Source organism: Tinamus guttatus, unplaced genomic scaffold, assembly GCF_059628265.1.
Source record: "Tinamus guttatus ecotype Peru unplaced genomic scaffold, ASM5962826v1 Tinamus_guttatus_pri_ptg001150l, whole genome shotgun sequence".
NCBI classification, from domain to species: domain Eukaryota; kingdom Metazoa; phylum Chordata; class Aves; order Tinamiformes; family Tinamidae; genus Tinamus; species Tinamus guttatus.
In genome coordinates, this window is record NW_028289684.1 from 2,124,917 (window position 1) to 2,148,431 (window position 23,515).

At 47.1% G+C, this 23,515-nt stretch overlaps 1 protein-coding gene across 1 annotated transcript in view; it reads right to left on the reverse strand.

Annotated features, from left to right (window-relative positions):
- Positions 1–23,515, reverse strand: part of PTPRT (protein tyrosine phosphatase receptor type T) — a 396,902-nt gene that overhangs the window by 177,863 nt on the left and 195,524 nt on the right. Inside the window, exon 7 of the mRNA XM_088538697.1 lies at positions 19,749–20,042. Within this exon, the coding sequence (XP_088394823.1) occupies positions 19,749–20,042 (294 nt within the window). The remainder of the gene's footprint in view (positions 1–19,748; positions 20,043–23,515) is intronic.

The following is a 23,515-nucleotide window of genomic DNA, read 5'->3' on the forward strand; positions in this document are numbered from 1 at the left end:
AAATAAACCTTGGCAAATCCAGGTTAAAGCACCGGGGGGCTTGAGGCCATCTCAGTGACAAGTTACGGGCAGGGATTCCCAATGGGAGGTAGCAGCAGAGCACGTTTGTGGGAATCGCTGCTCTCAAAGGACAACGAGATACAGGTCTGCGCGTTCCAGGAGCTTCCACTTCAGCTTGACCCTAAGGTTTGCAAATTTCGGGAGTTATTTCTGGAGGAAGCCGCCCACAAAAGTCATATTATAAAGGATGAGTGCTTGTTTTTAACTAGCCCTATCTGCTATCCATCAATCTCAAACTGGCCGTTCCTCTAGCCCAGCACATTAGCACAGAATAGCTTCTCCCTGGCTGCTTTAACGCACCACGTTATGGTTGGCGAGGTGCAAGACGGGCAAAGTTTATTTCTCCCGAGACATCTTACATTGGGCAGCTTCAGTCGGCTGCTTTACAGCATGTTAATGAGCACCATCCATCACGGACTGTGCCTGGAGACTCCGCACGGTTTTGGAAGTGCCATCACTGAGGATATGCAGCTCCAACTTGAGCACCATCTGGCAGGGTAAACCCAGCGCGAGCGCAGCTCCACGGGCTTCTTGGCCAAAGACTCCATTCAAAGGCTAACACCCCAAAACAGTAACATTTGATAAGAAATACTACATTTTTCATGGGGTATATTAAATTTGCTTGTATTTCTAATTTAAGGGATCTGTTCCCTCTTGCAGCTTTCTCCATCCATTCCTTTACTAGCTAATGATAACTAGCCCCTATTTCATCCTCACTCTCTTCACTTCCAATCTTCTATTTTTCCAGAAGTGAGTCTCTAGCAAGAGGTTAGGATCACTTGACAGCAGCTATTTAAAATGCTGTAGGACAGAGCATCAAAGGAAAGGACATGAAAAACAACTGTTCCAATAAATGTTTCCACCTATGCAATATCTAAAACCACAAGCACATGTTTTTACTAACCCAGCAAACGACTCTAGAGGATCAGCTCTGGTGGATTTATACAGTTCACATAAGCCATGACGTTCTCCAGGATCTGCACCATTTCAAAGAAAAATGGGTACTAACTGGCAAACCATTACTAATTAATTTCTCATTGACAGTAAAAACAAAATAAAACATCGTACCATTCATGGGTCCGTGCAATACGGTTGCAAATCGAAATCCTTGGAAAATCTTTGATAATTTTCCACGTGAGAAGGACGGGTTTCTTGGCAGAGGGCTCCCAGCGGGACAGGAGGGGGATCTCTCAGATCCCAGGACTTTGCAGAATCCACTTGTTGCAGGCTGGGGTGTGTTCGGAGCGATACGGACTGCCACCCTTCCCCCCTTGGAGCTATCGCATGCTCTGTATCACAGCTGCAATTACACCTTGCTGCTAGTTACCACACCAAAGCAGGGAGGAGGGCCAGGGTTGCAGTCACAGAAGTATTGATAATCCTGATTTTATAGACAGGAAAATGAGGCAAAAGCAAAGAGGTCAGCACTCTTTTCACAGTGACTTCAAACTAGCCCTGCCAAGACCCCTCAGCACCTCAGGGCTCCACCTGAGCCACCCCCTTCCCACCAACCTGGGAATTTGGATCACGGAGCTGCTCAGTTTGAAGCTGACCTTTCCTTTCCTCCTCATCTGCCTCCCCTTGGCCGTAACAGCTCTTTCCGCAGGGACACAGCCGTATGCCAGACTAAAACCAGTGTGGAATTAAAGCAAACCTATCCAGCCTGAAGCCACGCAGGAGCCTTGGGCCAAGGAAGTGAAGGTTGAGCAGGGTTTCCAAAGCGGGTTTAGATTTACTTGCGTTCCTGCTGTTCTGGTACCTTCCATCACCACCTTCGTTACGTATCTCCTGCTCTTCCAGCAAGGGCAGATTCGCTTCTCCACTTTACCTACTTTTAACAGCAATTACTAGTTTGAAACACACATATCCAGGACCTGAATACAATTTTTTTAAAGATTTATGCCAAAAACTAACCAACCAAAAACCTCAATTCTAATGAAGCCCTATTGCCTCCTTCATGACTGGGCTGTAACGACGTCCTTCACAGGACTGCCTGAGGTCAGCGGCCGAATGCTCTGCTTAAATATTAATCACCTTGATTTCCACTATAAAATATGACACTAATGAATCCTGGTCCATGTGCTCATGCAGGCTACGTACCTGCCTGCTCGGCAAAATTATTATCAGCCCATTAGAGATTTTTCTTTCATAATGATAACATTACAAGACTGTGCAAGGTGATGCAGAAACTCTGGCTGCAGATTGCCCCCCTTCTTCTCCCCATTATTATTTTTCCCTTCACCTTGCAGAGCTTTAAGTACATGACATAAGCTCAACAAAGCTTCTCAGTCCAGGCTGTACATTAGCTATTCACTCCTATGGATGCTCGCTGTCATGGATATAAAACCACGTCTTGATTTTTTTTTGGTGACAGTGATTCTCTTCTTTTATTGTAATCTTTTATTTGCTTTCGGTCTTACTTGTCCGCTTTGATTTAAGACACGTCTTCCCCCTAGACTGACAAGACAGTGTAAAACAGACATATCAAAGCTAGAGAATTATTTACTTGGAAAATACCAGCTTTGAAAAATCTCTTCTTTTTTCCCCTAAATGGAATCTTTTAAAGTCCAGTGCATGCAGCTCCCCATTCAGTAAAACCACTGCTCTCCTCACCCAGCTGCACTTGGGTGACTACGTGGTAGTCTATGATCCATCTGGTAGCTTAGGCAATTTATAAAGGTCACTTAGAAGCATTCACAGACTTAATATAAAACATTGCTCCCTGGAGTTTAAAAAACACACCGTGAAGTTTTATGAAGAGCAGCAGCATAGGGAGAATTCTTGCATGAAAGTCTCAGCAATGGCTCTTTATGCAACAAGACCCTTTCGTTCCTTATGTCTACGGGAGAACAACCAGCTTTGCTTGGGCTGGAGTAGAAAGGAAAGTCCGTCCCAAAACCTCTTTAGTTGTTCTATCCTGCCATACTGCCCTTGCACTGGGGGCAGCTGAAGCCCCTCATGAGACAGCTATTTCCAAGGAGCCCAAGTGATCCACAGGCTTCCAGAAGAGCTCAGGAAGGGGCATCGCACGAGCGCTACCAGGTCTAGCTCAGTGTTATCACCATGAACTGGAGACACTTACGTAGCAAGAAGTTCCTCCTCACTCTAACTAGGTTAACACAAAAGTATTGCAAGTACTAAATACGCTTTTCGCCCCAAAATGTTGTCTCTCCCTCCATTCCAGAAACACCAAGTTGAACCTGTGCTCCCTATAACACTGGTCAGGGGAAGCTCTTGATGCCTCCTCACTCCTGGAGCACAAGGATCTCTTGCCATTTTCTCCCCCTTCGCAGTCAAGATGGATGTTTAATTTTTACAGTTAAAATAGAATGAAATAAAAACACATGAAATAAAAAAATACATGAAATAAAATACATGAAGTTTTGACAGGCTTGACAGCATCATGTGTCTTCCAAGGCTTCCCAGCACAAGCAAGAAGGAAAAAAAATCCCGTAAACGGAGCATCATTTCGTGGCTCTCTAAGGAATGATTTGCATGCAAGTCTGCGGAATGGTTGGGGTAACTCAGCCAAGTTTGATGCTGAACCAGAACTGTGACTAATCGACCTGTGACCTTCTGCCTTCTCAGAAAAGCAGCCTCATTTTTTTTTGCAACTCTTTCCTAAAAAATAAAATAAAAAGGAAAAGGCATAGAATGGAAGGAAGAGTCTCCTTACAAACAAAAGATGAAAAAAGGCCACAGAACTGAATGGGAGGGGTTTATTTTTTGTTTGCAGGCTCTCTCGTGTCTTCCCCGCAGTCTGGAGGGCAGAGTTCGCTGCCCGGCTCGCTGTGCGGTTCCGGACACCAAGCGCCGCTGGCTCTGTGCTCGGTGCAAGGTGAGCTGAAACACAAGGCTAGTTCCTTAACCCTGGAATCAGTTATCTACGTGGACAGGTTTCCCATGACCTGAGACCAGCTGGGTGATGCAGAGCTTTCTCACTCATCAGACCCCAGGAGCGCAGTAGGTGCTAGGCCAGACCCGTTATTCATGTATGTCTGTTCACTGATGTACGTCCGTGAACTATCAGAGCCTGGAAATGCAGCTCCTGCCAGTTGAAGACAGGCATTAGGAAGACAAGGAACTGTTCTGCTCCAGAAAGTTCAAACCCTGCTTCCAGGTAAGATCATTTTCCCAGTTCTCACATGACAAATGATTTTTCAGGAAAAAAAAAAGAGGGGAAAGGCATCAGCAAGAGTGGAAGGGAAGAGAGTTAAACTGGAGAAGATTATTCTTGACTAGCCTACTCATCTTTTGCATGACAAGAGCACCGGGAAGTCAAGCAAACAAACGCTAATCCTCCATGATGTGACTGTTGTGGGCAGCTCCTCCAGAAGCTCCCGCCGCAGTGTGCACACGGGAGGGTGCAGCTGCACTGGAGGCTCCTGAAGGCACAGAGCTGCGACGGGCTCTGCACGCGCCGCGGGGCTGCCGCAGAGCCCGCGGGCCAGACCTGCCAGTCCCGGCTGGGCCGGACGAGGGCAAAGGAAGAGGGTCCAACCTCCCGCGTGCGGCAGGGCCTGCACGCGGGGCCAGCAGCGGCACTGAACACGCCAGGGCCTGGCCAAGCCCTGCGGCTGGCAGGGGCAGGACGACGTTCAGGAGGGCCAGCACGGGGAAAACCACTGCTGCCGCGGGGCCATCGTTTATTTACGGGTAATTACCTGTTCCAGCTGGTTATTACAAGGACGTGGGGATCTCCCACAGCGCTGCCTCCGACATGCACAACAACAGGATTTCTTTGGCAACTGCGTTTTGAGGGACACGGTTTTACTGCCTGCATCTCTATCGAGGGGTATTCACTGGCAAGGGATTGTGCTGCCAGGGCTGCAGGAAACCCACGGCAGCTTCCCCTGCGCCACGAAGGGCCACGATGGCCGCAGGGGCTGTCTTACCACGACGCACAACTTCCCTGAGGAGAAAATACAAATACGAAACAACAGGCTAGCGAATCTCGGCACAGACCTGCAGCAACTCGGCAGGACCCAGGCTGACACGTTTGGGCTCGGTGGTACCAAAGGCAGCAACTCTCACGCAGCCAACGCCGCAAATCGCACCCGTCCTCTCCGACTCAATGTGTTTAATAACGGTGTTTCATTTCAACGCATAACACACAATAATGACTGCACTACTATAATAATTAGTTTCTGCTTTCCATCTATCTACTACTACATAAAGGTAGAAGCCAAATCTACTTTTTTTTTTTTTGACAATTATCATTTCTTTTCCTCTATTTAGAAACAAATGTAATTACTTCAACTAGAGAAGACAGAATCACTTCTGCAGCAGAGTCAAAACATGCATCAACACTCATTTTCTATAATTATTTCACAAGCAGCTCTGCCTGGCATCTTTCTCAAACGAAAGGAGTTTTCAAAAGGCCTTTGGCTACTTAATGAGCAGCTCACAATTACAGGCACAGTTGAAGAGAAAAATGAAAAATAGGAGAGGTTCTCACCATTCACTTAACCTTCTCTTTTAGCATTTGCCCTTAAACACAAAATAATGAGGCGATCCCCCTCGTTGCGCACTTGATGGAGGCTGGAGAGTCCCCAGCAGCCTCCTCCAGCACCGAGGAGCATCGCGGCCGGGGTATAAATAAGCACAGTGCATTTCCACAGTGCTGTGTATTTTGTGGCGCAGAATGTTGTGATTTACCCCCAATTTTTGGAATCCTCATTCACTGGAGTTGCTACCTGGACAGGCAAAGCACACCGGCTCCCCGATGAGCTCATGCACTGCAGGGTGCCCCTGCTTACCCCTGCTGTGGATTTACCCATAACCAGGAGCAAACGAGTGTGGCTCCGGGCTGCTGTTAAGCGTAAAAGGGTGCAGACTATAGCACTGCATTAGCTCCAAGTCACCAGCAGGGGCAGGTGGCACTAGAAAAGCCCCCAGATGCTTCTGCTGCCATGAGCCGGCGCTTCTCCTCTGCACTGCCCAAAGCGACCGAACCCGGAGAGCAGAGGAGCGAGAAGGGAGGCAAGGGAAAACGGCTGCTCTGGCAGCCACATTGCTGCCTCCTCGTCAGGCTTCAACCACAACTAAACGTGACACGAGGTGGCAAAAGGTTGTTCCCTCCTCAAGCTTCCCACAGGGCGAGATGCACCCCAAGCCCCGCGTGCTCCCACCGCCCTCGCGCTCCGTCCCACACAGGTCCCCTCTCGGACACCCAGAGCCTGACAACTCCTGCCAGGGACTTCCATGAATTAAAAATGCAAGAGCTATTTTAAAGTCAGATAAGGTGGCACAGTTACTAAGTTATTTTTATGCTCCTCTGCACTTCTAAGACAAACTTAGAGTCTCTTTGGCTCCCAAAGAGATGCTTTTAAGGCTTGGATGAGTGAACGAACATACCAGGTCCCTCCCTCCAGTCATTTTGCTGGTTATAGAGTGATTAGTACCATAAAGCAACTTATTAAACCAAAGGATTAAGGAGATAGAATATGTCCAACTTGCAGCAAGCTAAGTGAGAACAAAGTGACTTAACACCGCAGAACGAGAATAGGTAAAAAGCAAAGTAGCACATTCAGGTTTAAGTAGTTTTAAACTCAGTTCACAGTGAGATTAGCTTCAATTTGGTAGAGAAAAAAATTAAACTTCTAAAGATAAATCTGTAGAATCATGGACAATTTGTAAAATGGTGTCAAACAGTTTGCTCTAAATGCAAGGGAGATTCAGTGCAGTGAACAATCCCAAGATCTCCAATCCAGAGAGCTAAGCGGAACAGAAATTTGGATGTTTCAAGAACCAAAGATGAATTTTAATGACCTAAAAGAAAATTGAGAAGGGAAATTACCTTTCAAATCTTCTTCTTCCCCAGCTGCTAATGCTTCAAACTGCCACCTACTATGTAAGACAACACTTCATTTCATCTCATCTTGGGATGGCAGAGCCAGTAGCTGTGAAGCTGGGTGAGACTGTACTGCATCTTAAATGGGATCTGCTTAGGCCAGGAATCAGATTTAAACTCACGCTTTTAAATCCACGTTTGCCACAGATGGTGTGAAACCTACTGCAGGCTACTTAATATCACTGCAACCTTCTCCTGGACGTGCAAGGGTAAGGAGGAGGCTGCTCAGGTTTCTAATGGGGCTTTGGAGTCAGGGATCTGTTTTGAGATGGAGAAGGCCACAGCCTGGTGCCCCTGCAGGGAGTCACACCCAGAAAGCAAGAAAAAGGTCTCTCATTTCAGGAAGGACCAATAAAGCTAAAGACTCACTCAATGGGCTACAAAAAGAAGGAAAAAAAAAAAGGGGGGGGGGGAGGGGATAGGACTAAATAAAAACTCTGAAGTCAAAATGCTCTTGCCTTTTCCATTTCTCAACATGCTGTAATATTTACTGCTGCAACATCCGTCCCCACAGCTCCTTAGCTATTTCTAATGGAGTTCAATTCAAATGAAGTACTGGGACATACAGCCAACATGTGCACGTTGCGGTTACATGAAGACTTTACCATAAAGAAAACAGGTCTTCAGCAGTGATTCACCAGAAGGCTTAACAGAAAGTTTCGATATTTCCCCATCGTGCTTTAATTTTAACATTTCTGCAACAGAAAAAGGTCATTGCAAACTCATCTGTTTTAATTATTCCACTGGCAGCTCATATTGGAACATCAGTAATTCTCCTGGGTCTCCTTTTCACCTGGTCACCACAGAGCCTCCCAAGACGCTGTAGACAGAGGGGCAACCTGGGCGCAGCACAGGGGAGCACAGACCTCGCAGAGCGCCCCGGCTCCCGGCAGCGCGCTGGAGAAAACGGGCGACACGTCCAGGCAGGCAGCGAGGAGGAGGTTCCTCCTCCTTCACCTGTTCCCTCCACCTGGGCTCTAATGAAAACTACAAAAATCCCAGACTTCTTTTTTCCAGTTTTACACCACAGTTACACGTGAGCACAGCACTGCAATGACTAGAACCCAGGGAAAGCGACATGGAGAAATGTCCCTGCTTCACGGGAAGGAAGCAGCTGGCGGTGGGACCCGTTTTCCCACCGGGACGGGCAGCTCTGTTCGCAGGCATGTGCAGAAGGCCAAAGGGCCAGGCACGTTCACCGAGCTGCCAGGCCGCGCCGTGAGGACCTGCTGAGGCTCTCCCTGCAGTTTATGTCCCTTGTATGTAGCAGCCTTCCTGCAGCTTTTAGGAGCCTCAGATAACAATGAGGTTCCCTAAGCACGAGCACCAGGACTCTGGTACGTACATGCGCACGACGCATCAGCACCTCCGCGGCACGGGCTGCAGAACAAAACCTCTCCAGCTCCGTTATCATAAAGAATCCATTACATGGTATCAGATAATGAGATCTTCCCACCACCACTACCGAGGAAGTGACACTGCTTAGATATTCCATTGTCACACATGTTACTCAGGGGTTATGTCCCCCCCCTCCCTAGGCGCACGCAGGGTGTTTTCAAGTCCAGCTTTGCAGGCCATTTGCCCCGTGTTATTCAGTCATACCTAAGGAATGCCATCATGGCTACTAGCCATGGTACTAGCAGGTGAAAATGCTTTGCGCCCCAGGGCACGCAGACCAGAAGATGTTTAATTACAACCCAGCGGCCTCCCTGGCCTGATGCCTCAGCCACCCAGGACAACAGGCAGGTTTGAGGCAACAGGACTCCCTATTTGCCCAAGGCGGCCACCCCAGGGCTGAGGGCTGGTGCGGCACTTACAGGAATGGCAGATCTGAGACCTGCTTTGAGGGAGGAACAGCTGAGCTCACACTCCCCTGAGAACGAAGCACCCGCTTGGCTCTGAAATTCAAACACTTCTTTCACCCTAGAAGAAAAAGAGATAATAAAATTCCAAGAAAATAAAGGAAACAGAAGTGGCAGACGATAATGTAAAAGCCGAGCGGCGCTCAAGCCAGCCTTGCCGCATCTCCAGCGAGCTCAGCAGCGCTCACAGCATCCGCGGGCCTCCCCCGAGGTTGAGCACTGCATGTTAATGTTCTAATAGCTTTGTATGAATAAAGGCTGGTTCGACATGGCGTGAAGGCTGCCAAGGAGCTCAGAGGTTCTGAAGCTTCATGTCAAATCTGCCCTTATAAATGTTTCTTTAGTGTGGTACATCCATATGTTGTCTCAGCAACGCAGGAAATGTAAAGCTGTTCAGATCCCCCTGACTGGCACAACTCCTGAGGCTCCCGCGCTCCCTTCAAACAGACGAGCGGGGTCCAAGACAACAGTTTTAATGCTGAAAGTCTTGCAAGCTCTGTGGTTTGGTGGAAACCTCTGCAAGGAACCCAGGGAGCTCAGAGAAACTGCTGGAGCTTATCGGGATTGCTGTAGGCCACAGTGCTGCGTCTTGAGGAAGGCGACAGCTCCGCTGCTCCCTGGAGCTCACGGGGAGCAGCCACAGGACCTTCTGCCATCGCCCTGAGGTTGCAGCAGAAGGAACAAAGTTGAGAGAATCCTGCTTTTTCAGCAGACTTTTGAGGCTGGGGAAGGGCATCTCCTGCAATGCCCCAAGCCAGGGTGCAGAACCCCAGCCCCACGGGCCACCTCGTGGCTGCCGGGACTCTGCACGGCGCCACCAGACAGCACCTCAGATACATGGGCTCTAGCAAACCAGGCTGAAACAAACTTCCATTTCTCTCTGCCACATACCCGCTGGGTCATACAGTGCAGGCAATGACAGCAGCTCCGCATATTTTAAAAATAAATGAAAAGATCAAATTTCAGGAGGTTACGCAGGGCGGGGAAGAGACGGTCGGCTTCTGACTCCGGACTGTAGAGCTCTTTGGACCAGCAGTACCGTAACTGGCATGAGTACCACAAAAGCAAAGCAGAAAAGGGTTTAAGGAGAGACCTGAGAGATCCCACGGTGTCCCCGTGCTCTCCAGAGCAGCAGGGCACCGCTGCCCCTCGCACTCCAATTCCTCTTTAAAGGAGACAAATTTCAAGACAATCATGAGGGTGACCCAGCACCAGCAGCCTGGCCCTTAACCCAGGGGACAACCCGAGGCAGGATTGTTTCATGAGCTCCCGGAGGGAACCAGGTTTATAAGGATTCCTCGCGTGCCTTGGCACAGCGCTATTTCACAATTCCTGTCCTCCTGTATTTGAGGTATTTGGCACAGGGTCATGCTTTTTCTCCTTCCATGGTGAACAGAGGTGATTCCTGCAGGATGATTTTGAAGTCTGTTGTATCGGGGCCTCCCTTTTTCTACTCGTCTGCCCCAGTCACCAGGGGGACAGGCGGCAGCAGCAACAGCCGCGCGGGCGGCTGACACAGCCCGACGGCTACCGGTGAACGGATAGAGCTGATGCTGCCAGCGGGACAGCAAGCGGGGCAGGGAAGCGCACAAGGAAAAAGAAAGGAAAGAAAAAAAAGAAAAAAGGAAAAAAAGGAAAAGAAAGAAAAAAAGGAAAGAAAAAAAGGGCCGTGACATGAGAAAGTTTTACAACAGAAACTAATGCGAGTGCATTTGTGGAATAATTTAGAACTCAGGCTGTAACACACACACAGAGGAAATCTCTGACACCTGTCTGCTACCACCCCAAGCCACAGGCACCACAACAAAAAAAAAAACAATAATAAAGTTGCATCTTTTTGCAGGGGAATGTTATGAGTGTAAAAATAAATGCTATAGTAAAGGTGGTCTATAAAACAGCAGTTGGAAAGATTTACTTTTATATCAGGTTAGCAGATAATCTGTTTGAGGAAAAACAAAACCAAATGGAAAGCAATGGTTTTTAATGGGTATGATTTCATTCCTATACATACTGTAGCTCATACATAAGATTGCCTTAGGTACAATACTGCTTCTCTTGAGCTGCACATCCTGTATTCCTCTGTTAAGAAATCAAAAACATTAGTAAAATATATGTACTTTAAGAATTCCAGGTTGGAAAATTCTGTCACTTTTTGGCTTTACCTTCAAAGCAATTAACTTTCTTGATAGATCATCTAGTCTTTCTATCTCAGAGCATTTCATCAACCTTCACTATATGAAATCACTTTCTGGAGATTTGGATCTATTTACAAGTCCTGCTTGTTCCCTGCTGGTTTTTCCTTTCCCCCGTGGATGGGGAAACCTTTGGAAGCGCCGCGGGAGGAGAGGGTGGTACTCGGTGTGCAGAGCTTGCAGCGTGTGGCTCGTGGTCACGCTCTGGCCACCCTCTCCAACCACCTCGGCACCACAACGTGTCAGTCCTGTGATTTGAAGGATGATGGGCAGCTAGAAGGGGGACTTGTGGCTTGGGAATTAAGAGTGATACGGGGACGAGGGAACATTAAACCAGATGTCCTGTTCACGTCAATATTTCTAGAACCACTAGGGGGAAATAAACAGGTGAAACATTCATGGCAAAACATAAACCAAGTACACGGGTAAGGAAGCTGTTCCCAAACGTCTTACAGATGCCCCAGGGTTGAAAGGGTAACGTGGGATTAAAACTGGAGCGTCCTGCTCCCTGCTCCGTTCGGCCCCTGCTCGCTTTTTCTGTCACACATTAGAGCTTCCAAGAAAGCCAATTAAAGTGCACTTTAGTCTTTCAAATGCTTAAAATGGGGCACTTGGAGTGTGTAAACTCTAAATGCCTCTTATTATCTGAGTGCTTCTTAGCGCAGAGCTGCGTACATTAGGACTGCATTTGGAAATGGGAGACATTTACATTTCAGCTGCCTTCGGAAGTGCAGGAGGAGGATGGTGCAGGAGGCAGCGAGACAGGTTTGACCCAGGATGAAGAGAAGATGCTGCCCATGGCAATCCCCAGCGGCCAAACCCGCTGCAAGATCGTCCCTGTCTGCTCACTCCTCAAGTGGGTCCCATTTGCGCTACATGTCAAGAGAAAGGGAAGGTCCCTTGGGCTGCTCCAGGAACACAACGCGGTGCCACCCTCGCCGGTGCGGAGCGTCGCCCACCCGCACGAAGCCGCCTCTATCATCTCACTGCCCCTCGCACAGCCTCAGCAGCAGCAGGAATAATGTGGTAATGAGGGAGGAAATTTCATGAAAGATGCCACTTAACTGAAGGCTAAAAGACACCATGCAATTTAAATAAATTGCTTTTAGCAGGGGACTGAGTGACAATCAGCAGAAAAGCGCCCGGCTCGGCGCTGCGGGGCCGGTTTGTGGGGGTGAACTCGGTGCCGGCAGCAAAGGCAGCTCCGCGCGGCACTGCCAGCGCCAAGCCCTCCGGAACGCGCACGGACACCCTGCTCACTATCCAGGGAAGGCGCCTAGGCAAAGAGAAAAGCAGCTATTAACGTGTCAAATAGCTGCTAATTTTGTCCCCCTGCCCTGAAGTTTCTTTAAAGGAGCTGAAAAAGGGGAATCATCAAGGGCTTGGCTGAACACAGGCAAGGAAATTCAACCCGTGCTGCTGTGCTGCGCACGGCCGCGGGGTCTCAGCTACTTCGCTAATGGGGACCTGGGTAATACAGAGGTTTATTCAGTTTGGGGTGCTCTGGGCACCGCTTTAGCCTGGGCTCTGGTGCAGAAGACTTGAAACGACTGTGGTGGGTCTCACTTCTACCCGGCCAGCCTGGATGTCGCCTTCGAGCGCACCGAGTGCGCTGTGAGCGGCAGCGCAGTGTGGAGGAACTGCAAGCAGAAAGCTCAGATCAGATTTGCATTTGGTTAATACTCCATTCCAAACCACTTCCCTTTGGAAAACGCTCCTCACACCCAACTCTTCCTGCTTCCCATCTGCAGTGTCACTAAATCAGCGGGAGCTCAGGGATGCAAGTCCAACGAAACAGGGTAAGGCACTGAGAAACATCTAAGTTCCAGAGAGAAGCTCTGTGTAACACAAAGAGGTCTTCTCGACCACTGCCCTGCTGCAGGTTTCACCACACAAGGAATATGTTTTTATTTTAGCCAATAATGAGTGCGTGGAGAGACCTGGAAGGACTTTAGCCCTCCCTGCTGTCCAGAAGACAGATCAGCTTTACCTCAACCATTCCCATGGAGTCTCCTCCATACATCCAGTGATGACAACTCCAGATCTCCTCCAGGCTCAACTCCTGAGCTTAGGTACTGTCACATATGTACATGGTTTCCCCCCACTCTCCAAATCTACCTCTGTTTTACGGTGGGAAAACCAAGCGTGCAGAACATGCTATGGTGCTAACAGGCTCCTTCTTCCCGCAGCAGCCAAATTCCCTTTTTTTCCCTTTATCCCAGGACTCTGCAAGGCTCTTGGGATCGGGACCACTGAACACAGAGGCCAGGAAAGTCCTTGCAAGACAGGGGCACTATTCAGCTGGCTTGAAAGCAGGTACTAGATGGGTTCACTGCTCTCCAAGGAGTCACCAGGTCCCACCAATAGTAACTATTCATCTTCTCAGCATGAAAGCTGAAGGCCTTTATGAAAGAGCTGCTCTTACAGACCAGCTTGCCCACTCGGAAAATAATGCCATATTCAACCTGCACTATAGAAAGCCATTAAATTAACCTCCCTCCACCACTAAGTTTGATGTGGAAGTGAATAACTAGTCTTCATACCAATAAATAAAAATAAAAAGTGTGCGCAAGTAACACACTGCCCTTAGAGATAAAAACATTAATAAATCCTGAGAATTTAAACCCATCATGAGCAAAATCCTTCTGGAGATTATAACTGACCCTATATTAATAACTGTGTTTATGCAGACTAAGATGGGGGTATTCAAGCCTGAAGACAAAAGGCAGCTCTGGCAGGACTCGGGATATAGAAATTCCCTCAGCCCATGCGCTGGGCTGGGTGGAGGCTGCTGCAATTCAGGGCACGCGGAGGCTGTGGCTGTAAATCTCAGCCTCGCTCTGCGCGGTGGCGCTGCCGACGCATCCATGTGGTGCCTGAACATGCAGCGCGCCGAGCGCTCGGATCCAACCCGGCACCTCGCCGGCTCCCACCGTTCCCTCCTCCAACAGGGAAAGACCGAGCGAGCGGGGCCTGGTCAGCCTGGAGAAGAGAAGCCTGAGAGGGACCTGATCAACAAGTGCAAGTACCTGAGAGGAGGATGTAGAGAGGATGGGGCCAGGCTCTTCTCTGTGGTGGTCAGTGACAGGACAAGGGGTACAAGTTGATTTGCAGGAACTCCCATCTCCACATGAGGAAGAACTTCTCTACTTTGAGGGTGCCAGAGCCCTGGCACAGGCTGCCCAGGGAGGTTGTGGAGTCTCCTTCTCTGGAGATCTTCCAAACCCGCCTGGATGCCACCCTGTGCCATGTGCTCTGGGTGTCCCTGCTGGAACAGGGGGGTTGGACTAGGTGATCCCTAGAGGTCCCTTCCAGCCTCAACCATTCTGCAATTCTGTGAAGTTCTGTATTTAGTTGGACGCCCATTGGGCACCAAAACACTTGGCTTCCAACTTCCCCATATATAATTAACCCCCTATCTGCTCCCAAAGTCCTTCTGTGTCATGTAGGACATAATACAGGTTATGCTATCCCAGACAAAGTAGTGCTTCTTGCTTCAATCCATTTCCACTGCCTTCTGTTCACAGTTAAATATGATTATATATCCACTGATCTCTCAAAGGTGTTTTTCCATTCGGAGCAAATTTCTGTAGCAAACACATCTAATTTGCTGTCAATGGATGCTCCAAGCAACTGCTGCTTCCATCATGCCACTATTCAGGGTAACCAACTGCACCTTCCCAGGGTCAAGAGAGGCCACGGAAACACGTTGCTTCCACAGAGCTGGGTGTCCTTGAAGGGACATCACGGGCTGAGAGAAGTTAAACAGACACCAAGAGACAAGAGCAAGCCAAGAGGAATCATCAAGCCACACGTGCCAAGGTCACAAAATGCATGTAAGAAATACTGCACCTTTTCCCTCCCTTGGTACCTAAAGGGTAGGTGCTGTCTACCCATTCCCAAAAATATACAGAAGCAGGGAGAGGGCATGGATGAAGGAGAAAATCAGGACACATTTGCTATCTGTCTAACCAGTGTGATGGGGAAAACTATCATCCTGCATGTAAAGGCACTTAAGCCCCTAGGATATGATATAGATGAAGCCCCTATCTTTCGACATAGCTGCCAGGCTGTATTTCCAAGCACAATTTGGGGATCAGAGATCAAAAAGAAGGACTATCATATATATTTTTCTTAACTCTGAAGTCTTATCTCCCTAGCTGACATGCCACAGGCTGCGGAGGCCGAACGAAAGCAGAGCTTCAATCCTCAATGAAAGCTAAAGGTACCAGGCAAGCTGGTCGAGGACAAGCTCCGGCGCCAGCGGCGTCGCGGGCCGCACACGTCCAGCCGCGGCGGCGACGGTGCCACCGAGGGCCGCATCCCTCGGGAACGTCGGGGCCCGGATAAAACAGCCCCGCGCTCGAGGAATCCAGGGAATTCACCTAGAAGGCAAAAACTAACACCAGGCGCTGCAGGAGCCGGGGTCCCCGCCGCTAGGGAGGCCAGCAGCTCCCTGCGGGCTTCCCAGGAAAACCCAAAGCCCTGGCAAGGCTCTTTTTTTTTTTAAGTGCATGCATGTTTACTAGGTGAGAGTCTACATTTGCAGCTGGGAGCATTTACAGGTGTAGAAGATGAAGGTTTTAAAAGCTACACTGACTTCCCCTGTTAGAGCTAATTATACAGTGATGTTGCAGTGCGTTTCACGGCGCGGTCAGCAACCACCTCCGTGGTTCCACTGCACTCATTTGTAACAGAGCAGCCAAGCTAGAAAAACATTTCCCTAAAACATGAACATTGACCACCATCAAATTGCCAAAAGTTGCTCGTTACTTATAAATTTAGCAAGATGCTGTGGCAGCAGTGTGCCTTGCTCCTATTACCTGCAAAGAAAAAGCTCCTCAGCAGCGTCTGAGCAAGCTTGGAAAATACCAACTTCTTTGCATGTATCTGGGTTGCTTTATGTGACTACTTTTGAGAGAAGTGTTTCAATCACATTGTTCGAGATTAGCTTTTATTTCCCTAGCCTAAGAACAAAAATTGAGTATTGATCTTTACAACTGCTCCTTTCTCCGGGAGTGTGATGACATCCTCCTGCTGAATAGTCCCCTCTCGCACACGTAGCTCCAAAGGCGCTCGCCAAAGGAGCCACGTGAAATCTTTCATATCGAGACGTAATTATTTTCTTCCTTAAGCCGGATCATCAAACAGACCATCAGGTTTCCTCTGTTGGAGCCCCTGGGTTACTCAACCTGCTCCCTCTCCTGCTGCTCTTCGCCTGAAGCTGAGAGGTTATTGCTCATCATAGCTTTTTACAGCTATTATTTTAACTGGGTCTAAGAATTATTAGGAAAAAAATGATAAAAAAAAAACCCTCTGTCCATTATTCATATCCATTTAAATGTTACTCTTTGGCCTTGCTTTTCATGCAGGTTCTTCCAGCTTGAAGGTAAACCCTTTTCAAAGGAGGCGGTTTTTCACAAGAGCGGCCTCATTTGCAAGAGGACAAAGAGACTCCTTGCCTAGGCTCTTGTGCTTGGCAACTGAAAAGGAGGCGGAAAAGAAGGAAAAAAAAAATCCCGAGAAGAAAGGTGAGCAGGGAAGAAAAGCAAATCCCGGCCTTCCCAAATCACAGTTTCCCAAAGAACTACCTCTTGCACAAAGCTGTAAAACCCACACCCAGAAGATGATGTTGAACAGAACAGGACAAGGAACTGAGTAAAGACACATTATGTAGTTCTGTTCTCTTCCCCCAAGTATTTTGGGGTGAAATATACAATTTTGTATTTTCCTTCCCTTTAGCTGCTATCAAAACTGTTTCTGGAATTAACCTGAGGCCGTTGCTCTCTCTTCTCTCCATTCCCTGTTAGGCAACTCTTCATCCTAACTGATAGGCTTCTACTTTGGGCCGCAAGATCACTACCTTTTCCTGCCCCAAGTCACCTTCTATGACGGGGCGGGGAAATAATAATAATCCATCACTCCTCTGTAAAGATGGCTTTTGCCACGTTTTCTGGCTTTTCTTAGTGAAGAGGCAAGCTGAGACTTCATTTTCAGCATCATTTATGAGATGAAACATAAACAAAGTCTTGCAATGACATCCTGTGGAAAGCCCAACGCATCCCCAGCGGTTTGGAGCCTCTCCACACACAACGGCAGCTCCATGGAGCAGCCTCTGGAGCTTGGAGAACTGCAGAAGACAAACCCTGTCCCTCTCAATCCCTGCCCCAATCCAGAGCCGAGAACAACTACTGCATTGTAAGGTCTCCCTGGGATAACTACGCAAAATACTTTTTTTCCAGCATAGATGATGCTCTTCATTACCACTTCTGCATTCAGCTTTGCCATCTGCGAGCCCTTTAAGCACAAGCGTCATCACTCACCAGAAACTATTAAAAACAAGAAAAAAAACAAAAAAGCAAAAATAAAGTCAATTTAAACCGATGCTATTCATTAGGCACATGAAGGAAAATGAAGGCAGTAGTGTTGCTTTGTTAACTCACTAGGCTTTTGTAAATCTTGACTGTGAAGTTTCATGTAATTATACTAGAAATAGAATATTTTTAAGGTGTTCTACCACCACACAGGAAAATTGGGATAATGATTAACATTTTCTTGTCTATCATTTCTGTTGGCCTTCTGAAGAAGCTGCACTACTGTGGAAATGGGTAAGCCCCTTCCTTCCAGACCACACTTAGATGAAGGTCGTTACCGCTGCTCTCGCCTGATGCCGTAACCCAAGCACGAACGCTGCCACCATCCATCTCCACGAGCTCTGCGTGACAATTAACACGAATAGAACGGCCTCCCCGGTTTGATTTTTGTTAGTAAATTAGGATGGAAAACAGTGAGTGGCACTGCTAGCCAAACTGGCCACACTATGCACATCATCTTTCACGATGTCAGTCAATTCCCAGGCAAAGCAAGAAAACGCAGCAACCCGGGATGCATTACAAGCATCATCCAGCACAGAGCCAACCCCCCTCTTTGACCTCCAGATTTAACTAAAAACTATGCAGGAAGCTGCATGGACCTTCACAGTTAAGACGAGCAAGGGCCAAAGCCCCAATGCCTGCACAGACCATCCCTTGGCAGAGCCACTTTGCACGTGCAAGCACACAGTGACAGGCCAAGCCATGTCCAAACACAAATCATGTCCATTATAGTGTAAAGCTGCTGCTCCTTTCCAAGGCCGTGAGTGCAAGAGGGACTACAAGCAAGTGGCAGGACACAGGATACAATGCTCTGCCCTTCTCAGATCTGCTACACAAGACACAGCCCTGCTGCTGTGCAGAACGGTGCATCTCTTGGTGCAGCCTCAGGAGCTTGTGGGTGCTCATTTTGGAGCAGGACAGAGTAACGTTTTTCCAAGATCAGCACTGGGCTCAAACTCAAACCTCTTCTTTCCTGCTCTGTCATTCCTCAGGGTCTCATGCAGTTGTTTTCACTGAAGGTTACAGACCACAATTCCAGTGCTGAGTGGACGGGGAGCCAGCCAGAAGACGAGTAGAGGAGCACGTGCCAGGTGTCCAAACAGGGCAGCAGAGAAGTGTCACTGCAGGAAAGCCTCCAAGATCTGCCTGTACCAATGGGCAAATGCTGACCAAAACACAGTTACAGGCCAGATCCTTGTGAATTATTGTTTTTTAAACAGTTCTTCTCAAAAAGACAGCAGATATTGGCTGTTTAATAACCCACACCAAAAAGGGATGGCAGCAATGACTTTCCTGCCCTCGCTCTGAGCACTCTTTACTCGCTGGGCTTCCCCTCTTAGCAAGGGAAGAGAGTGCTGGGGGTTCCCATGTTAAGCCAGCGTGTGAAGATTGCTAATGCAGCACTAAGCCCTGGCCCAGGAAGGAGTTGGGCTGGTTTTGCTGCACTCTCAGTCACTTTCACACTTCAAACTTGCTGTTTGTTCAGAAAGAGCAGCTTGAACGAGAATGCTTTTGTGTAAGTTACCCACTACTTAAGTCTGTTTGCTGTAAACCTCTTATTTATGGGGAGGAAATGAAAGGGGAGAGCAATCTTTCAGGCTCTGTCCTTTGTTCAAATCACAATAACAGTCTTGCAAAAATTGCAAAAGTGCAAACCTTGAGAAGACAACGGCTGTTTGGCAGAACTGCTAGGTAGTAAATTGCTTAGTTCATTCTCCTGCAATGCAAAGAGCTTGATTTGCCTTAATGCCTCAAGACTACTGTATGAAAACAGCATGAATAGACAACATATTTGAAAAAGAAGCGAGGGAACACGATCCTTTAGTTTTTCCAGTAAAAGCAAATGTGGTTTAGAAAGTTGAAAGATCAAAATTGATCTGCTCCAAACTAAAAGACAAAGGGAAGGCACTGCACAGTGCTCCTTTTCTTTGTCAGAAATGAGAGAAATCAGAACCAAACAGATACAAAAAGTATATTTTAACAACTTCACGCTTACCACTTCAACACAATTAACAGCACTGTCAATTTGTTAATGGGGAACACTGCCTGACTACTCAAGAACAACATATAACCTGTTATGCTCTCATATGGCAACAATCTGACAACAGGCAGTTTTAGCATCAATTTGTCTCCTAGAGAATTGGCTGAAACCTAGTCCCTGGCTTGGCCACTGCAACAGAAAGCAGTAAAACACTGTCTCCAGAAATCTGGCAAGCAAATATACTCCATGCATAAAAACAAGCCTCAAGGAGTTGCCTACAGAAAACGAGAAAGTCAAGTAACACATCCCAGGACATGTCACAGATCTTACTGCAAATTTAAATCTCTGTAGAAACACTTCTACACCAGTTAATGCACCAGCGAGCGAGCCCAAGCCTCGTCACGGCGTAGGAAGCAGAAGCCCTACCTGCACATTTGGTTCTGGTTGTGAGCGGTGGGCCCGGGGGCCCGGTGCCTCCTTCTCCGGGGCGCGTGAGCAGCACTCGGATCTCATACTCCACATCGGGATCCAGGTGCCACAGTTTGTAATTCGGGGAGTCCACAATGTGCGTTTCCGCCCAATTCCCGGTGGTCGTCCGATACTCCACCTCTTTCAGGATGATGGGCCCGTCTCCGATGATGGAGTTGGCGTTGGGCTTGATCCACAGGTAGGTGGCTCCGACCGCCAGCAGCTCCGGAGGGGCAATAGGCGTTGGGGGTTCTGTAGGCAGAAAGAAATCGCGAGAGGTTTGAGCAAAAAGATCAAATTTTTATTATGCAGCCACAGTGAAGCTGTGCCAAAAACTTGTTACAGAGACAGTTTCTCCTGTCATTTACCAAACCTTTCCTAACAGTTTAATACATTACCGAAAAGAATTTGGCTTCTTGTATTTGTACAAAAAATTCAATGCCCTCAGAGTGGAAGCAGAGGAGAAAAAAGCATTACCAATTCTGAAACACATACCACAAAAATACCAAGATATTGGTAAATTTGAACACTAGGGACTTTCACATGGTGCTATCAGAGATAGGAGACAGCTAAAATCGATTTTATACCCTGCTATGTCCAGTGGCAAAGTTTGCTTAACTTCACAGCAAAGCTATTGCAGTAAAATCCACACGAGACTGAAAGACAACCTGGAAAAAGCCAGAGCGATCCCTGCGTGACATCCCTTCTGTGATACAGAGAGAAGCAAGCCCAAGGAAGACACCTCCGCTATATCCTTGGAGAAGAGCCACAAAAAGTCTGCGGAGGTCTGGCTGCCTGCTCAAGTTTTGCTTTCTGCTTTCTTTTTGACTGTTTGCTTTGTTTTTTAAAGGCAATATATAAATAACGGGTATTGGAAGCCATATGAACTTTGTGTGCCTTGTGGTTTTGAAAATCTGAATTGAACTGTGCAAGATTATGAGCAGTTTCTCCAATCTCATGCAGCTTTCCCTGCTTCACACACTGCTTGGGTTTGCCCTCTGCCCAGAGGATACACAAATTCTGTTCTCTTGTGATATTAAGGCAACAAGAGAGGACGTAGCCCTTGCAGAAGGATCCTATAAAAGTCATAAATGTTACGACATGCTATAAATTTTAGAGCTGTACAAGAGTTAGCCCATGCCCCTGGGTGAGTCCTCAAAGAGACCGGAAAGCTGGAAGAACCCCGGACACAGAAACACGAAGGAAAGGAGTGTGGGCACCACGGGAGGAGAGGAGCAGGGAACCTCCACCCAGAAGTGGCCTTGCAGCTGCTCTATGAAGGGAAGCGACAGCAGGAAACCATTAATGGACAAAATGATCAGCTGAAATGTTAGTTAATCTTATTTTCACTGGCTAACAGATTGCACTCCGACAAATGCTGTCTCACAGAGCTTGATTACAGTAGTTATGTACCATTAACTAGAGGAAGAAAGTCAGATATGCAACACAAGCAAAGCTGCATCAAGAGCTAGGGTTTTGGAGGAAATTTCGTTGCTGCCTTGTTGCAGCACTGTTCCTATGGCTCTAGGCAGAACTTTTTCTGATACAAAACGTCAGACTGATTAAGTTTTGACTTGCCAAGACTATTTTTCCAAGAAAACTGGTTTCAAGCAATGCAGGTTGATACCTTTTCATTAAAACCTGATCATTATCCATCACAAACGATTTATTACTTGCAAGGAAATTAGAAAATAGACTTAAGCGATTTTTATTCCCGGCGCAAAAATGACATCTCACAAGTCACACCGTGTCCAAAGCCTTGTCTTTTGAACAGCTTTTAAGCAAGTTTAGAAACTAAAATTGCCAAACTGATTTCGATTAAGGAGACAACCAATATTGTTGATTTCTTTCTGGATTTTATGCCATATCTAAGCCAAATTATCAAAAGTCAGAGTAGTTTTCCCTTACTTTGCTTTTGTGTGTTTTTATGTCCTTTTAAGTAAATAAAAAAAATAGATGTCTCCTTACTCCTGCATCACTGAAACAACAAGCTCCTTTTTATTAGCAAATACTGGACAAGGAGCAAGTCTTTAATATCACTCAGTGCCAAACTGTTGCCAGTGATTTAAACAAACTACTCATTATTTAGCAAAACCAGCACACACACAGGGAACATTTTTGGCCTCTGTAACTAAATACACTTGTCAGTTACAGATGACCAGCCTGACGTTATGAGCTCACTATTTTGATTAAAATCTCTATGTGATCTTGATTAAATAAACCTGGTGACAGCTTGGGGTTGTACATATGTAATTGCAATCACCCGTATTTTAAGCCCCATTTAATCCAGACAGTATTTCATACTGCAAGCTCCATCCAGCCAGTTGCTCCCTTCCAGCCTCACCCCCTCTTCCTCCAGTCACATAAGAGAAACTAGTGGACGAGAAGGACCTATATACTACAAGATCCAAAAAATGTAAGGAGACCTTATTTAATCAAATAAATAAGTAGATCTTATTTAATTTTTAAATTATCTAACTTAACCAGATGTGCAAAGCAAGTCCAGCTAGGCTGTCAATTCAAGGCAGGGCTGCCTTCTCCCACTGCAAGAGGAAATCCAGGTGCAGGGCACAGCTGTGAAGGCAGAACAGGGTTAGAGCTTTAGCTGGACCCCGACAGCAGTGCAAACAGCCTGGGAACACAAAACCACCCTGAAGGACACGGAAAGATTACATAAATACTTGGAATACTTCTACATGCCATTTCTAAGCAATGCAACAGCTATTAGAGCATGGAAGAGCAGGCTCAAAAAAGAGGGACAGGGAGCTCAGTGATAAAACCCTGCTGGACAAAGCACAGGTGAAGCAGATGTGAGACAAGAAGTTATTTTCTACATCGAGTTCTCCAGAGATCTGTAATTCTGTGTAAAATAGCAAGAAAAGGGGGGGGGGGGAAGGCAAAATAAAACAAAAAAACAAAATGACAATAAAAGTCTGCTAAACTCTGATTTGCTAAACTAGCAAGAAGGAAAATGCATTATGGAAGATGAATTATTCATTTGTGTCATGTTCTCAGCATTATTTTTTCCCCATAAAGATGATGCACTATTAGCAAGAAAATGGTATGCTGCAGAAAATCAGCAAGCCCATTAGAAGCATGACAGGATGCAGCTGGCCTGTCTGTCCTTGGTGGTGGCTTTGCTGCTGTTTGGAAGTCCTGCAAGGAACCAGAGCTCCTGAGAAAAATACAAAATGTCATTTGGATTTTGGCTACTATGGAGAAAGTAACTGCAATCCTCTCTTCAGTAGGCGTTGGAACCCCTGTGAAAGGTTTCAGGAGAGCTTACATGCCTAAGCAGCTAAGAAATGTATTAGATTGTCTACCATCCAAGTGTGAAAATTGTGTGACAAATATTCCCCATTCAGCCAAGAGTTTCATCCTGGAAATACACCCAGGAGTGCATTAAGATTGTTGTCTTGAGTACTAATCTTTATGATTTTTTTTTAAATCAACTTCTGTCCAATTCACCTGCTTCCAGGTAAAACTCCTGCCTACAAGAGCATTCAAGATGGAAGCTCAAGTTGTAGAACTACGGATGAACGTCCCCCCTTTGGGCAACAGCATATGATGAAGCAGCAGGCACGGTGAAAGATGCATGAAAATAGAGCTGCAAGAATCATGTTCAGTCCTAATTTAACCAGATAGTTAAAGGTATGGATTCCACTACCAGGTAATAAACACAGAGACCCTTTGCTTCAGTTCTCTAAGGAGATACTCCTCCTCTT